Source organism: Microtus oregoni, unplaced genomic scaffold, assembly GCF_018167655.1.
Source record: "Microtus oregoni isolate MIOR12 unplaced genomic scaffold, Mior012 000013F_ref0000133, whole genome shotgun sequence".
NCBI classification, from domain to species: domain Eukaryota; kingdom Metazoa; phylum Chordata; class Mammalia; order Rodentia; family Cricetidae; genus Microtus; species Microtus oregoni.
This window is the reverse complement of record NW_024543072.1, coordinates 16,162,700-16,180,153: the sequence shown is the minus strand read 5'-3', so window position 1 is coordinate 16,180,153 and position 17,454 is coordinate 16,162,700. Positions and strand designations below refer to the sequence as shown.

The following is a 17,454-nucleotide window of genomic DNA, read 5'->3' as shown; positions in this document are numbered from 1 at the left end:
GCGGGAGCGAGGCGAGCCCGGCTGCTCGCCCTCTGCGCTGCGCTAGGATTGGTTTCTCCCGGAGAGCGCTGACCGAGGGTTGGCTGCGGGCCGGCTGAAGAACAGGTGAACCTCATCGCCCGGGCTCGCCGAGCAGCTACTGAGCATCGCACCGCACCACACCGGGGCTAGGCGAGCAGCTGCCAGGCTGGCCCCCTGTGTCGGAATGCCGCTTGCCAGCGCCGGGCATCAAACGGCTGCCCGCCCGGACCTCTGAGGGCGACGTGAGGTGGGGGCAGCGGCAGCGCGGCCAGGTGCCCCAGGGAGCGAGCCGGGCGCGGCGCCCCAGGATGCCGGCAAGACTGGAGTGCACACAGGCGGCGGGCAGCATCTACGGCGGCATCAGCAACAGCGGCAGCATCAGCACCATCAGCAGTTGGGGGACCCCGGCGCGCAGGAGGCAGCTCGGCGGGCTGCAGACGCACCCCGCCGCTCCCTGACCGGCCGGCGGCGCCGGGGCCGGTCTCGCCCCTCTTCCGCGCTCCTCGCCGCCCCCTCCCCGGCCCGCGTCCCCTCCCCCGTCCTCTCCTCCCCGCCCGCCGCCCGCCTCTCGGGGGGAGGGGCGTGGGGGCAGGGAGCCGATTTGCATGCGGCCGCCGCGGCCGCTGCCTGCGCCGGAGCCCGCCGCCGCCGGAGCCCGCGCCCGCGCCCGCGCCCGGCCCGCGCGGCCCCATGCCTCTGGCGCGGCCCTCGGGGGGGCGAAGGTGAAGACCGGCTCCTAGGATGAGTGAAGGGGCGGCCGCTGCCTCGCCACCTGGTGCCGCTTCGGCAGCCGCCGCCTCGGCCGAGGAGGGCACCGCGGCGGCTGCGGCGGCGGGCGGGGGCCCGGACGGCGGCGGAGAAGGGGCGGCCGAGCCCCCCCGGGAGTTACGCTGTAGCGACTGCATCGTGTGGAACCGGCAGCAGACGTGGTTGTGCGTGGTGCCTCTGTTCATCGGCTTCATCGGCCTTGGGCTCAGCCTCATGCTGCTTAAATGGATCGTGGTGGGCTCCGTCAAGGAGTACGTGCCCACGGACCTGGTGGACTCCAAGGGAATGGGCCAGGACCCCTTCTTCCTCTCCAAGCCCAGCTCCTTCCCCAAGGCTATGGAAACCACCACTACGACCACTTCCACCATGTCCCCCGCCACCCCCTCTGCCGGCGGCGCCGCCTCCTCCAGGACGCCTAACCGGATTACCACCCGCTTGACCACCATCACGCGGGCGCCCACTCGCTTCCCTGGGCACCGGGTGCCCATGTGGGCAAGCCCGCGCTCTACCACGGCACGGAACACTGCGGTCCCCCCGACGGTCCTGTCCACCACAGTCCCTTTCTTCAGTAGCAGCACGCCAGGCTCCAGACCCCCAATGCCAGGAGCCCCTAGTACGCAGGCGATGCCTTCCTGGCCCACTGCGGCGTATGCTACCTCCTCCTACCTCCACGATTCCACTCCCTCCTGGACCCTGTCACCCTTTCAGGATGCCGCGGCCGCCTCTTCTTCCTCACCCTCTTCCACCTCCTCCACTACCACCACCCCAGAAACTAGCACCAGCCCCAAATTTCGTAAGTAGACTCCTTGTCTCAGCAGTGATTTACTGCCGAGTTTCTTTCTGCTTTCTGGCTCTCTTTTCTCTTGGTTGCCACTTCCCCAATTACCCGGTTTGGGGCAGAGTGTGAGGCTATGGTTAAAAATGGCCTCAAGGGGGCCAAAGGTGTGGGTCTCCGCTGTGTCTGTGTGTGGAGTCGGGGCATCCGGCAAGTGGAGGAGATCTCTAGAGCCAGGGCTCCTACTTCAGTGGGTCCCAAATAAGAATAGACTTCTGACTCCCTTAAAGGGTTAAGCGAATGCAAAAGCTCCTCACTGCAGACTTGAGAGTGAGTCCAGGTTGTATTTTCCATAGTGGCCTGGGCAGGGATGAGACTATTCCCTTCCCGGTGCACCCAATCCTTCCCGCCCTCCTGTAGGAAGCTTTTCTAAGCACAGCCAAAACTGGTTATGATAGCCCACAAAAGGAAGTTATGACCAGTGTGGGGGTGAAGATCTGATGCAGGTATTTGGTAGTGGTGTCCATGGGATGTAGCTGTCGACTCTTCCAGTATCTCTGCCGGGCAGCGACTAGGAAGGGTTAATTAGAAGCCATTGGGAGAGGTAGGGAAATGAGGCGCTCCCAGATGGACCCCTCCCCTCAGCCTGTCCCTGGCCATTTCCAGGTGTGGAAATTGTGTCCAAGGCCAGTGGAGTGAGTTAACAGTGAGGAAATGCAAAGGGGACTCTGCAGAGCTGCGGCCCCCCGGGGTCCTGGAGAAGGAGGAGGATTTTTTTTTCCTTCCCCCTTTCAGTTGTGCCAAGCCTTTGCTTTTGTTCCCTTCCCAGATGGGTGAGGGGTGTAAACCTGATCTCTTTCTCCCACCCTGCAGATGATGAGCAGACTAGGACCCGGCTTAGTACAACGGCCAAGCTCTTTGTAACATGTTCCTCTTTGGGTATCGCATTTCAGCCTGGCACAGTCGGTGCCAGTAGCGGCCAGTGTAACCCCTAAACATGGTCGCTTTCTCTTTGGAGCCCTATGCTTTCTATTTTTATGAGCGTTGCGGGTAACTAATTGACCTCCACCCCACCCTCTCCGCTTAGTGAACAGAAATCCCAGGAATCTTCTGTTTGTGCCTGAGCATCCGGATCAGAAAACACTTGTGCAACCTGTGAAGGTTATTCAGGACAAGCCCCCAGTATGTCAGTTCAAGTTCCAAGAAAAGCCACTCTGAAAGAAAAAGGAAAATAAAAAGAAAGAAAGAAAAGAAAAGAAACGGTCTGGATATGTTACCCTTAGTATTCATGTTTTGAGCTGTAACATCTGGGAGAAAGAAAAAGTGTTCCTCCCTGCTCAGTGCTGGTAGGAATGTGATGGTTGCTTTCAGTTATTATTATTATTTAGTTTCCTGACCTCTGATTTTACCTAGGGTGTTATTTAACATTTGTGACTTTTTTTTTTTAAATGTCATGTACTTGTAAGTAAAGACCAGGGGACAGAGACTCGTGTTTTTACACTGCTTCAGAAAATTGCATCCATCACCCGGATGGTCCGTGGGAAATAGGAAAGCAAAGAGAAGGAAGGTTTTTGCCACAACCTGGAAAATCAGTAGAGCCGGCCCCTTGCAGTTTCCCCCTGTTTTGCTTGAAGTGGTGATTTCTGAGAGCACATTTTCCAGAAGAGGGAGGGTGCTCCTGCTCCTTTCAGCAAATCTAGCTTGAGTGTTGTGGCCGGATAAAGGGTTGGTGCTGCTTCTGAGCACATTTATTGCACTGAAATAGGTTCCTATCTATGTCGGAGACCTTGAATTTTCATCTCTTCTGCAGCAGTTGATATAAATAATGGATTGTGGCCCTACTTCTCACCCCGGGGCTGTGGAGAGCACAGTAGGGGCATTTCCCTGTCCTTTCTGTATTGATTTCCTACCTTTCTTTCTGAGATGGTCTTTAAAGAAGAGCCCAAGGTAATTATTTCTGCCCCTCCATGATCTTGTTCTACATTCAGTAGAAGGGAGTGGATGGCAGCCTGTTTAATAAGTCATGGCTATTGACAGGACTCTGTGCCTTAAGGAAAGAGGTGGGACCTCTGTACAGGGTCTCAGTGCTTGCATAGACATGCCAGCCGTATTTGTTTCATTTGTACATAGGGTCCAGATCTTTCTCTGTCTGACATCTTTAAACGAGGTTTGAGTAAAGAGATGAAAATGCAAGTATGCAGATCTAGCAGTGAATGGCCTGATTTAGCTGCACTGAGAGGGGGCAATTTAATGAAAGGAATATGTAGTTTCCATAAAAATTTGAGTTATATGGGTAGGCTATATAGTCATTCAAAGGACAGTTTATTTATTTTTTTTTCATGTAAGATTTTTTTACTGATTAGCAAGATGGGAGATATTTCATTTGTGGGATTATCAACACTGCTATAGTAGGCTGAAACATGGCCCAAGTAGCTGTCATTCAAATTGTTAACTTGTTTGGGTTATGGCATTCAAGTTCCCAGATGATAAAGGTATTTGTGCATATCACCCATCACTATATTTTAGTACGTTTGTTTCTTCCTTTGCTTCCCCACCCCCACTGTTCAGAATTCTCATTCTGGCTTCTTTTGCGGCACCTGAAGGCAGTTAAAGATGATGCTAACCCAAATATTCTTCAACGTCCATGCCTTGGCTTTCTGAGAACAACATTTCATAGCTTAGAGGGTGAATACATTTGTGCTCCGCTTTGGCAATGTGGTGGCTGCTGTCTGTAAAATCTTCATAGCTCTTCGAGTAGAAGCTTGTTTATTGAGAAAGATACCGACTGTTCACTGGCCGAGGGTTAACTGGAATTTTGCAAAGAAAGGAAATTTTATTATTCACATTATTTGCTATGTGAAGGGCTCATTTTTTGATGATGAATTGAGGCAAAAAGTAAGACAACTTAAACAGTAAGCAGACAAAGAGAGTTTGGCATTTGACTTCTAGCTTCCTGACTCCAACCCTTGAGTCTTGGGGTGTACCAAACTTCCCTGCATCTCTGGAACGTCTTGCCTTTTCAGGGACCCAGAGCTATCCTTTTCTTTAGACTCACTTGAGAACAAATATCTTAAACATGCTGCTACTGTAAGATTAATTCAATATGATTCTCCTGAAGGAATTTTTGTCGCCATGGTATTGATTAATAAGTGTTTTAGAGTTCATAGGGACCATGCACTACAGGTAGAGAACAGTGATTTTGTAAAATGTACAAACACTTCCCCTTTGATGCAAGTTGGAATTGTTTCTTCCGATTTCAAACTTGACTCTATTACTGCCAATGCAAACAGGGGTTGTTTGGGACTCTTGGATTCTTTTACCTAGCTGGAAGCGCTGCTAACAGGTGGGAAAAAAGAAAGCCCAGGCCACTAATGAAGTTCAAACCAAGTTAATGGTTTGTTCTTCCAGTCATCTTTGGATGGATCTAAGATCACAAATATTGAATAGTACACTCAGAGAAGGAATTTGAAGATAAAATGTCCTTTTGGTGTTTAAACATGGCATGGTGGTGGTTTCAGTTTGCCATCTAATTTAGTAAAGTTCTACCAAATCACATCAATTGTGATTTTAAAGGAGCCATTGCTCGCATCAGTTGCTTATTGCAATCAGAGTGCTCAGTGGCTTCATGAGCAGCCTCAGTTATAACTGATTTAAAAAGTTAAGCCTGTGTCTTATATACACGAGTCAAGACCTTCAGAAGACTCTTAGCAGAAAAGGTAGTGACCTCATAAATGCACGGTGGCAAAAATGGGAGGACTCAGAGCTCAGGATCAATGAAGTAAAATTGAATTTATTTTTCATATGAGCCTTGTGTTGCTTTCTGAATATGTTTTTGTTTTCTTTGTCATTACTGCAGGAGTATGGGGTTTTTCTGCGTCAGCCTATTATACTGTGAATTTTGAGGCACACACTTGAATTTTGAGGGTCATTTTGTGATCCTAACCAGAAATAAAACATCAGCAATAACAATGTGGGGATAGGCATAGCTTTTCCAGACTGCTTTGTGGGCTCTTTTGAATTTAGTCTTACTTCATTGAGAACAGGTATTTTTCATCATCCCTTTTGCAACTTAGAGAACTGTAGTAGGGGTTGGAGGTTATCTTGCTAGTGGAGAATGTCTTGAAGGCTTGATTTATGAGGATAGCCACCTATATTTTTGTGCTGTTTCTCAAATAGATGTCTAAAAGTACATACTGTTTATTTGCAAACTTGTGAGAAAGGAAATAGACTAAAATCAAAATCAACAGCAAGCAAGCTGGCTTGTGGCACTTTCTGCTACTGAAGGACTCAGGCTCTTTAAGATGACTGTGAACCACATCAGAAGTTCTGATACCGATCTGAAATCGGCGCTGTCTCCAGAGAGCCAATGTGTGTATGAGAAGAAGTTGCCTTTCCCTCTGGATTTTCCAAGCCTCCTTCTGGTTACACCACAATGGAACAAAGATGGCTTTCAACTCATTCTGTCATAGAAACTCTTTCCTCAAATCCTCATATTGAGAGCCAAAACATGTCTCAATAGTCTATCAGAGATGGTGAAATGAAAGACGAAAATTAGCCCTGAAATAGAGAAAAGCAGAGGGTGAGACATAAGTGTCTTTTAAATGCATTTGGGATCACTTCTGGAGAGAACTGAAATTCACATCGGTCTCACTGTATCTTCAGAGGTCCGTGCTGGGAAAGAACAGTACGGTGTTGCCTTGAAAAAATGGTATTGGCAAAGTCTGAGCCCCTAGACACTCTATTCATCTTTACCTGGGAGCATTCCTTGTAGGCCTGTGCACCCAAGGAAAAGCAAAGGGGAAAGGACCAAATCGGCTGTGGGCTCATCTAAGGCTGATAGTAGGCCTGCATAGGCTTCCCTGCTCACCTGTCAGGGAAAAGGGTTTATCCTTCCAGAGTATTCACTCCTTCCTATAGCCCTCTCCATTACTGTACTGAAGAATGACTATGGCAGAATCTTTCTTACAGGCTCTTAACTGTATATTTGCTGCTCATACTTTTATTTCTTTATTTTGGTATAAATACTACTCTCAATACAGGAAATTCTCTTAAATATATACATTTAACTCCATGTAATTTCAAGTTCTTTTTTTTTTTTTAGGTGTGTGTGTGTGTACTGGTATTTTCTTCTTTATTTTTGTTTGACATTTCATAGATTTGTATAATAGTTTAAACAATTCTTTTTTCAGTAAAAGGCATATTGAACTTCCTTAGTTTATTTAGGAAGTTAAAACTTATCTTTCCCCTTATATAACTGAACTACTAACTGCTATGATACTTTAGAAATTTGTTTAAAATACTGATGGACTATTACTGACAATTTACTTTTCTACATGATATTGGCTTATAAAACATTAGTTTTGATTGCATTTATTTGATTCAACACTGCAACTGTACAATTGAATATGTTATATACTTTCATGTATTTTCATAGCTTATGTGATACATTTTATCTTTTATATTCATTTATTAAACATTTGCTCTGAAGCCCTAAGTGTTCTTTGTTGTTCTTTTTTATTTTAGAAAGTTTATAGAAATCGTTGCTTAAAAAGGAGATACCAGGTGTCATGACACATGCCTTTATTTCCAACACTCAGTAGGCAGAGATCTGTGCATTTGGATCTGTGCAGGTTGGAGGCCACTTTGGTCCACATAGAAAGCTCCATACCAGCCAGGACTACAGAATAACACCCTGTCTCAAAAAAGAAATAAAAGGAATAAAAGAAAGGAAGGAAGGATACAATTAAACAATATAGATTCATTCTTCCCATACCTTGATTTGGGGCCATAGTTGATTCTTGACTATGTATCCACTTATTTAAGAATAGCATGTGTTTTCAAGATATCTCTTACTAATTACTGGTTTCTTTTTAAGGCATTAGGGAAGAAGCTGGATGGGGCAATACATAATTACGCTCCTATCTCTTGAGGTCAAGACAGGAGCTTGAGTTAAAAGCCAGCCTGAACTTTACTGCGAGATCTAGTCTTAAAAAATAAATAAAAAACAAGACACAACAAGGCACATTAGTGAAGGAATTTGCAGGCAAATGATTTTCACAGACACTGTAATATGTTCCCTGGGAATCATTTAAAGCTTCATTCCTTGCCCATCTAATTTCAGGTAATTTCTTTCCTTAAAAGAAATAACCTCACCTTTTGGAGTTTCCTCAAAACATTCAACTACGATTTAATCGAAACTACAATTACCTTGCATTTCTACAATTATGTATCATTGGCTTCCATACATAATATTTAGCTAAACTGCATAATTGTCATAACACTGGCACAGCGACATTTGTTACCCCCACCATGTTAGTAAAAGAATAATTCACCCGGCAGCTGCGGAGTTGTGTGGAGCGCCATCCACGAGGCTGACCTTTCCACTGCGTCTGGGTGTACGTGCCTCTCAGAAGGACGGAAGGTGGTCAACGGCAGCTAGGTAAAGAGAGTAATACGGGAAAATTGACTTTTGTAGAAGGTGACAATCATTGAAACCACACAGAGATGCTTATCATCAACAACGATGATGACAATGACAGCCACAAACTCCCTATCTTTGTTTCTTATACTGAGGGACTGCACAACTGAGAACACTGATTCGTATTTCCATAACTTAAAGTTTCCCCCATGACATCCTGAGAGTGATAGTCACAGTCCTCACTCTGCACCACTCCTGTAAGACACTCTGCTGCTTAGTCTTGGGATTGTCATGCAGGAGCGCACTAGTCGCTATGCTGAGTTGAAATACTGGAGCTTGTTTCCTGTCCTTCATCTCTTCACTCCTGTTGTCATACCACAGCTTGCCCAGGAAGAGGCTGTACAGGAATCTTCCTCACTCTATTGTTCAGAAACAAGAGTCTGCCATTTCTCTCTCTCCCTCCCTCCCTCCCTCTCTCTCTCTCTCTCTCTCTCTCTCTCTCTCTCTCTCTCTCTCTCTGTTTAAATATTCATTTTACATACCAACCACAGTTCCCCCTCCTTCCCCTCCTCCTGCTCCACCACCTTTTCCCTCCCCAGTCCACCCCTCATCCCCTCCTCAGAAAGGGTATGGCCTCCCATGGGGAGCCAGAAAAACCTGGCAGAATAAGTTGAGGCAACACCAAGTCCCTCCCTGCTACATCAAGGCTGAGCAAGGCATTCCACCATAGAGAATGGGCTCCAAAAAGCCAGCTGATGCACCAGGGATAGATCCTGGTCCCACACCCAGAGGCCCTCAAACAGACCCAGCTACACAACTGTGGCCCACATCCAGGGGGCACCTAGTTTGGTCCCATGTAGGCTCCTCGGCTGTTGGTTTAGAGTTGGTGAGCTCCCCTGAGCCTGGGTGGGAGACAGACATTTCTAATCCATTGTTTGTTAGATTCAGTTCTTAATCATTTGGACATAAGTTTAACACAGAGACGAACTGAATTTTGGGAGAAAATGTAGACACACTGCAAGTCTGAAGCACACAATGATCTGGTGCTCAAAAGACACAGTGCTCCAGGGACCCATTTTGTGCCGTTCTTGCAGAGCCTTATTGTCACCAGGTCCTTAAAGTTTGGGCAGAATTTAAATGAAAATAGGGAATATTTGCATCATATTCTGTTCCCATCTTAGCAGTTGCAATAAACGAAGTTCTGGAGGGCAAACAGGTTTATTTCTCCACGGAAGACCTTTTTTAGATATGTGTCTGTACTGGAGAACCTTAATATTATTTTTTGAAAATCTTTTATGAAGTCTGTCTGTTGGAAACTTCTTCCTCACTTGCTGTTGTTATAAGTGTTAATACTTTGAGGAAGGCTAGTTACTGTTCATAATCACAGGTTGCTTTTCCTGAGCATGAAAAGGGCCAGGCTGAGACAGTTCTGCAAAACCAAATTGTGAATTAAGTTTAATTACAGCATTTTAACAGTGTCTATGAGTAAGATTTGTTCTCGTGGCAATTTCTGGCAGTTACACACACATCCTAGATGCAACAAAGACCAAAAGAACAGTTTGTTTGTTTGTTTTTGTCTATTTTAAAAGACTCCATACAATTACTTTTGCATTAATATGTCATAGGATTGTGATAGTAGCAATGTCTTACTATAATCCTTTAATAAAAATTGTTAAGCGTACTAGTCTGTCTCACTTTCCCAAGACTACACACAGCCTAAAATATGATCATCCATGTGAATTACCATAGGTTAATATTTATCTCCAAGAGAAAACCTGACATCATTTTGAGGTCAGGTTTACTTTAGTTCCATATGACATTTTACTTTGCGCTATGGGAGGATTGTTCATTCACAGGAGCCAAGTCTTGGAAGAAATTTGAGACTTAGGTAACAATGGAAAAGAGGGAGGCCATGTGGAGTCTTCCTGTGAGACAAGACAGTTTGTGTTACCTTGGCATTCTTTATCTGGCTTTTTACTTTTTTAAAAAAGATAAGCTCAAATATGCTTAGTATATTTATGTGGGTAAAGAACTGGCCTGAATGTGTTCCTGTGATATGATTGGAACATGTTTAAGGTGAAAAGTCTTGGGGGTGATTGGCAATATAGAAGGAATACTTGATAGACAAATAACGGAGTACCAGGAAATACCAGAGTTCCAAAATACCATCAACCATCCAGAAGATCTACGTGGAATATTAATGAGATATGGTATTTATCAAAAGAATCGCAAAACAGACCCACGCGTTACTTGAGTATTTCTTATTTGTGTATCCAGTCTTTTTTATTTATACATGAAAAGAATATTCCATTGGATAAATTGAAAGAGAATTGAGACTATTAATGCAAAACTTATGAAAAATTACAGAATGTTTGGAGGTATAGCTTAGTGGTAGACTATTCATAGAATACTTGACTCTATAAATGCCCCCTACTTCTAACACACACACATACACATATAGACAAATGGAAACTGATTAATTAGTAAGTTTGTGTTATAATCTTTGAATAACTGTTCTGAAAACCAGAGGCATAACATTAGGAAACTTTACTATCAAAACCCAAGATGCCATGAGTCAAACAAAGAATGACAGTTCTGTCAGAAAGAAGTAGGGTGGGCAGGCAGATCTCTGTGAGCTCGAGGCCAGCCTGGTCTACAAGAGCTAGTTCCAGGACAGGAACCAAAAAGCTATGGAGAAACCCTGTCTCGAAAAAAAAAAAAAAAAAAAAGTAGGGTGGGATGCTTTGTGACATGCATGGGACATCTGCATTCTTAGGAACAGAAACAAAGGAGGAGTCAATTCAGGCAGGGGTACAAAGTCATTGTGGGGGCAAGGAATGGGAGAGAGGAAGGAGGGAAAACTGTGGCTGGGATGTGAAATGAACGAATAAATTTAATAAAAAAAAGAAACAAGGCAGGGAAATTCCTTGCACACATTTATTGCTGAAGAAAAGCTGATGTTGGTGTGGTGGTGAGCTCTATTAGTTAAAAAACACGATGATGTGAATAATTATTTATAATAAATGCTGATTTTTAATTGACTCATGCTTAACTGAATTTTTGGTATGATGCTCTGTCTTCATATTTAATTACTGATGAATGAATAGTCAGAATCAATATGAGAATTCTCCCTTTCAGAAGTGTGTGATGTTTACCAGTATTATTATATTAGCTTCCAGCAATGTTTATGTTCAGTTGTTCTTATAACTGTGGATAAGTAATATATTAAATATTTTACAAACCAATGAATTAATTGTGGTTTATATTAGAACTAAGTAGATTATATTTTGAAAAATGACCATGGAAGAAATTGAACAAGTTAAAAGAAGAATATATTTATATTTGGACAAGAAATTAGGACCGGTATTGCCTCACACTCAAGTGAATCTAAAAAAAAAATCACAATATATATAGTGTGTATAATTTTTCAAAAGGCAGACTTTTCATGTATATATTTGGTCAAAGAGAAGCTTTAAGTTCTATCAAATATTTGGCATTTTATGCTTCATTTTAAGTTATATATTTTTAGATTAAGTAAAGAAATTAGAAAATAAATTTTTATTTACATAAGGTGTTAGAGGCCATTAGATTTGGTTTTAATGACTTTAGTCTTTTAAGATCTTAAGGATCTTAGGAAATGGAAAAATTACCCGCAACTACTTATGGTAGAAAATTAAATAAGATGTCAAATTTCATTAAGCTTTATCGATTTAAAGATATGTTTAATATTTAGTAACCAAATTAAAAAAAACATTTCAGCGTTAGTGGATATTTCTAGATTATTTTTTGAGAATATAGTTATTCTGCTGTACTATTCTATGTCTTCTACATTTTAGTTAATGGGCCTGCGTTATCTCTGCTATCACAAGTGGTTAAGCTGTTGAAGTGAAGAATAATCCCCACACATTAGTTTGATTTGGGGGGTTATTGGTGCTGCTTCTCTGTAGACGTTTCGTTTTTGTCATTTGCCTCTGTGTTTTAACTCATGGTGTCAGCATGAAGGGGTTGATGAGTTGAGGCCCTGCTAGAAACTGTGTTTTCCTTTGCTACCACCTTCTGGGAAGCTCTGTGGTTTAACCTAGCCTTGGTCTTTTATGGGCAGGGACAGGTATAGACATTTAGTGAGTCTGCAGATGTTCGGCAGTCTTCAGTATTGTTTTTATGGATGGAAGTAGCCAGTAGAAGCTAAGTCCCGTTTATTATTTGCATGTCTGTTAAAGGTGAGAGGAAAATGACCAGAAGAAAGGTTCCTGTTGGATCTTGGAAGGCTCACATCCAACAAATGTGCGAAATTGTGGAAAGACTAATCCAGATGTTTGCTAAGGACCGTGAACAACTTTCAGATTTGACAGACTAGGAAGCTGAACTACAGATAGGCACACTGCATGGACCAGGAGCCAGAATAAAGTAGCCATTTGTAGGGAGCAAAAGATAAGCTGTGTTCAAAGTTCCGCAAAGAGCTCCCAGTCATAATGCGGAACAGGAAGAACTGGAATGGCAATGTGGTTTTATTTATATAATGTTTGACTAGGAAAATCCAAGATATTGATGGCCCTTAGGGAGTAAGGATCTTAGCCCCATTGCTCACATTTTGCATATTATTTTGGCTGTTGTTTACAGGAGACATTTGATTAGATAAAATAAATTCATATGCATTCCTTTGGCCCATCTAGTTTTTATATACATCAACACAAATTTAAATATTTTTTTAGCCCCTTTCTGTGACTTTTGCCAATGCAAATTCACATCGTGGACTGCTCTTAAGAGTTTTCCCATTTGTAGACCCTAGACCATAACTGCAGTTCTCTACAGTCTACAAGATGCAGACAGTCTTTCTGACTTTTATTTCAGAGATCTGAGCTGAGAGGATATTTCATGCAGTCAGTCACACACCTTTCTGATTTAAGCTTTACTGAATGGATATCTAAGTCAAACTTAGCTTCCTTTATATCAGGAGTGCTTCTTAAACAGTATAAGTCATGTATTCCTCATATATATTTGTGTGCTTTTATACTGTCTTTATACCAGCTCTGCAATTAAAGGTGCATAATTCGCAAGTGTTCTAATTTGTATCCCATGGCTGTGATGAAATACTTGAACCAACTGCAGTAAGAAAGGGTTTATTTGGCTTACACTTCCGGCTCATGAAACATCATTGAGGGAAATCAGAGCAGGAATTAAACCAAGAACTTGAAGCAGAACTCATGGAGGAATGTGCTTACTCTCTTGGTCTCTGGCTTTTACTCAGCTAGCTTTTTCAGACAGCCAAGGCCAGCTGTTTGGTGATGGTGCACCCCAGTTCACAATGTGCTGGACCCTTCCACATCAATCATCAACCAAGAAACTCTCTTTTAGACATGATCGTAGGCCAGTCCGAGCAAGGCAGTTCTTCCAAGGTGATTTTAAGTTGTGCTAAGCTGACAGTAGAAACTGACATGGATAACAAAGCCAATTCAATATTTTAATCTGTGGTTTTGTTGAGAAAGGGAATGTATGTATGAGAGATTACATAATCCCTGAAGTATATTTCCAACATGAAAGTATGTCAGACAATTTCAGAAATGAGCCGTTGGTGCTAAGGAGAATTTCTTTTGGACAGAGAAATACAGAAGTGAGGGCAAGGGGAGAAACTGGTAATAAACCAAGACGGAGCTCTGCAGTACCTGCACTGGAGAAACTGGTAGGGGTGATGGATGTAGCTTTCCTCGGTAGGTTCTTTATGGTGAACAAAGTGGTTGGCATTACTAACTTTAGTTGTCGGTATGTAAATATACACATGCAGTTCTCGCATCTATGATATGATCCCTCCAGAAAGCCCTGAGCCAGCCTCATATTGCACAGACGCCATCATCTTCCATCTCTCGGTCCTACCCACGTGATGAATGCAGCCTGGGAACCTAAACCAGCATTCCTTTTGAATGCTATGCCGCATCAGCATTTTATCCCCAGAGGTGCTGAGTGGGCTCCGGGAAGAGGGTCCCAGATGCAATCAGAAAGGGTGTGTGTGTGTGTGTGTGTGTGTGTGTGTGTGTTTGCGCTCGTGTGTGCACATGCACACGACAATCAATTCACACAGGAGGCTTCGCTTCTGTGAAGTTGGAACACAGTCGCAGGTTAATTCAGGTGAAGACAGGCAATCAGGGGCTTCCTCTTGTTATTCTGCTAGTATCTCCTCTTTCAAATTTTTGGATATTGGAAAGCTGTTATTTTGGGTTAAATCTAGGGCTGTGTTGATCTGACTATGGATAAACTAAGCATCCTTGAAACACAGCAATTCTCCTGCTTCGTGCAGCACTTTGAAGCAGAAGCCGAGTGAAGTCAATACTTAAATATATCCTGCACAGATCAGAGCGTATGTCTTTGAGTAATTTTCAGTAAGTTAGCCTTGGGGTATCTTTAGAATGCCCTGCCCATGGAGACCTGGCATCTGCTGGACATATTAGAGGCACTGTCACTTCCTTGCCTTGCTTCTGGTTGTGGCCTCTTGAGTTCCTCTCCATGATAAGAACCTGCTCTAGGGAAAGGAGAGACTCCTTGTTACTTCTCCAGAGTTTTGAGTGTAAATGCTAAATCAGCAGTAATAGCAAAGGTATCACTTCTATATTTCCCATGGATCAGATAATTTCCACTGACATCAATGCTTTTAATATGCTGGTTGACGTATACTGGTGTTATTTGCTTGGATATTTTCAGTTGTTTTTATTGACACAGGCAAATGGAAGTCTTAGTTGTTTGTGCATGCCTTTTTTTTTTTTTTTTTGCATTTAACCAGAGGATAACTGTTTTGGAAAGGAAGGCAAGGAAGGAGATCTGGGTTTTAGAAGAATCCTTACTGAGTCTGTGTTTCTCCTTCATCCTTCTGTGTTACCACGCTGAGGCTCATCTTTCACTGTGAGCCATTCTGAGCAATCTATGAGAAATAATGAAGTGCTATTACTTGCCTTGGTCTACAAATGGCTGAGTGTTGTAAAAGTCTGAGCAGTGCCACTATGTCTAAATGACTAGATAACACATAGGTGTTAACCTTGAAGAGAAGAGGTTAATGACCATTAGGCATCAGAAACTGCCTTGCCTAGTCTTTCTAGAAGGAAAGAATGAAGTCTTTCCCCAGTTTTATTGGCTGGAAACAATGGTGGTTTGAACAGGTGGATATGTACCACTGACTGAATGGTCTTTCCCAGGTAGTGGATGCTAGCATGCCACAATATATACATGTTGTTTGGGCTTTGTTTCTGAAATGGTGGCTTAAAGAACACACAGAATCATTTTTTTTAAAATCAGACTTCAGTTCTATAGATATATCACTTTTTTATCAAAATTAACTTTTATCACGGTATTTGTGTGGTGTCTCATCCTCATTTTCAAGAATGGAACCAATCCAATTGTGTGCAACTGCAACATGCCCCTCTCGCCTCCCTGGTCCTCTTCAGTGTACAATGGCAGAATGTTGTTCACAACAAATGCCGGCTCTCTTCATCTTGCTTGCCATAAAATACCTGTGTATCTAAGTGCTAGGATATGAACCCTTTAATTGCTCACTACAGACTGTCTTTATGCACTGCACTCCCATTGTGAAAATTGAATTAAATTGCTGGTCCATGAGGTCTTTATGCGGAAAGTAGTGTCTCTACACATTCAAACCATGGAAAAGGTGATCTCTGGCTACTGAGACTTCTAAACTCAAAAACTCGGCTGAATTTTAGCACTGAATTTTCTCACATTTCTCCAGAATTATCCCTCTGCCAAATACAATATCCTGTTCCCCCAGCAGCAGAGCTTCTGCTCCCCACATATCAGCTGTAACGTATGAAGTGAATTGCCTTTAAATAGATCGCATTTCAGAGGAGGGCTCTAGTTGTCCTCTCAATTTCTTCTCACTTCAGTGCTGAGAAGTCCACTTTACTCTTCAATTATTAGTGACATGCAATCAAGTGAACCTCTTGACCTTCACCAAACAGAGGGGTTTTCATGCTAGGAGTGTTGGGTGGTTGGTTCCCAGATCAACAAAGATTGCTACTATTTATTAGAGGAGAGGGATTCAGAAAGAAAGGTGATTCGTTCAAAGCACTGCATGGCTCTTCTTCCGATCATGTGCTTTCTACAAGAGTTGGGAAGGGCGGCTGAGGAGCAGTGTGCTCTTAACAGTGTGGCCACTCTTGGGTATCTGAGAATGAACTCAGAGGTCAAAATACTGATGTTGGTCTATGTCTCCATCTCCACTGGGCTGCTACCACTTTCTCTGAAACCATGAGCTGCTCATTCTGGTCTATGGATTCATCTTCACTGGGTTCCACTGGGTCCTCTATGGCTGCATCTCCACTGGGCTGCTACCACTTTCTTGAAACCATGAGTCACTCATTCTGGTGAACTAGAGGGAGTCACTTCAGATCTAGACTTTCCTCAGAGATTGGTGGGAAGGTAGAGGATCGTCTCATCGAGCATCCATTCTTCACAGAGAGCTTCTTAGTTATCACATCTGCATTCTTCTGCTCTCCAGAGAGGTATAAGCGCACCTTGGAAAAGGAGAAAGCAGTAAAGGTCCAATGGGAAGGCTGACCTAGGCTGGGGAACGTAATCTCAGAGCTTCTACTTGGTTGGTTGTCTGAGACTCAGTAATTGGATTGGTTCCAAGTTCTGGAAATGAAATTGTTGGACAGCATATTCCCTGGGTCTCTGTGGCAGACATTCTGAAAGCCGAGCTTCTATGTCTGGGACTAAGGTTTGCATGGTGCCAATGATTTCTGCTTCTACCCGTTTTCTTTCCCAAGCCTTCCTTCCCTCCTGTTTTCTCTCTGCTGAGCATTTTTGTTTCTTGTGTATTGCTGATGAGATAGGTGGAAGAAATCATACTACTGTTCCTGTTTTGATAAATTTACTTGTTTCCAACCCTAAAAATATCTCCCCTTAAACATTACTAGTTTTCATGCTTGAATACACAAAGTAAGTGTGTGTGTGTGTGTGTGTGTGTGTGTGAGAGAGAGAGAGAGAGAGAGAGAGAGAGAGAGAGAGAATTGATTATAAAAACAGGAGTATGAAGAGGAGACCTCAAGGAACTTCTTCCCCAAACAACTTGAATTTCTTTGTAATTATAAGTTCATCTATTTCTACATTTAATGTTGTCAGATCTTACCAATTCAGTAAAATTTCTGATTACTGAATTTTACTGTGTTACAAGTAGAACAGAAGACCCAGAAATAGCTTCTTTTTTTTTTTTTGAATCACTATTACGAATGTCTTTTGGGGTTTTTGTGGGTGTCATGTTGCTCCTTTCAAATGTAGTTCCTCAGGTTTGGCAGCAAGAGCCTTTATTGAGTGAATCTTCTCATTGGTCTCTAATTCAAATTATTGTCAGAGTTTTAAAAGGGCATTGTTACTCTGCCTCCCATGGTCTAGATGTTGCATATCATCAGCAACACAACAAAGCTTATCCAAACAGTTTTAAGAGAATCCTAAGGGTGTTCTCCTGCATGAG

General features: G+C 43.2%; 1 protein-coding gene across 9 annotated transcripts in view; it reads left to right on the top strand.

The window, feature by feature from the left end:
• The first annotated feature begins 478 nt into the window (after window positions 1-478).
• Window positions 479-17,454, top strand: part of Nrg3 (neuregulin 3) — a 983,941-nt gene continuing 966,965 nt past the window's right edge. For all 9 annotated transcript variants that reach the window (XM_041662384.1, XM_041662388.1, XM_041662386.1 and 6 more), the window contains exon 1: window positions 479-1,582. In XM_041662384.1, coding sequence (XP_041518318.1) covers window positions 763-1,582 — 820 coding nt within the window. In that variant the 5' untranslated portion in view covers window positions 479-762. The remainder of the gene's footprint in view (window positions 1,583-17,454) is intronic.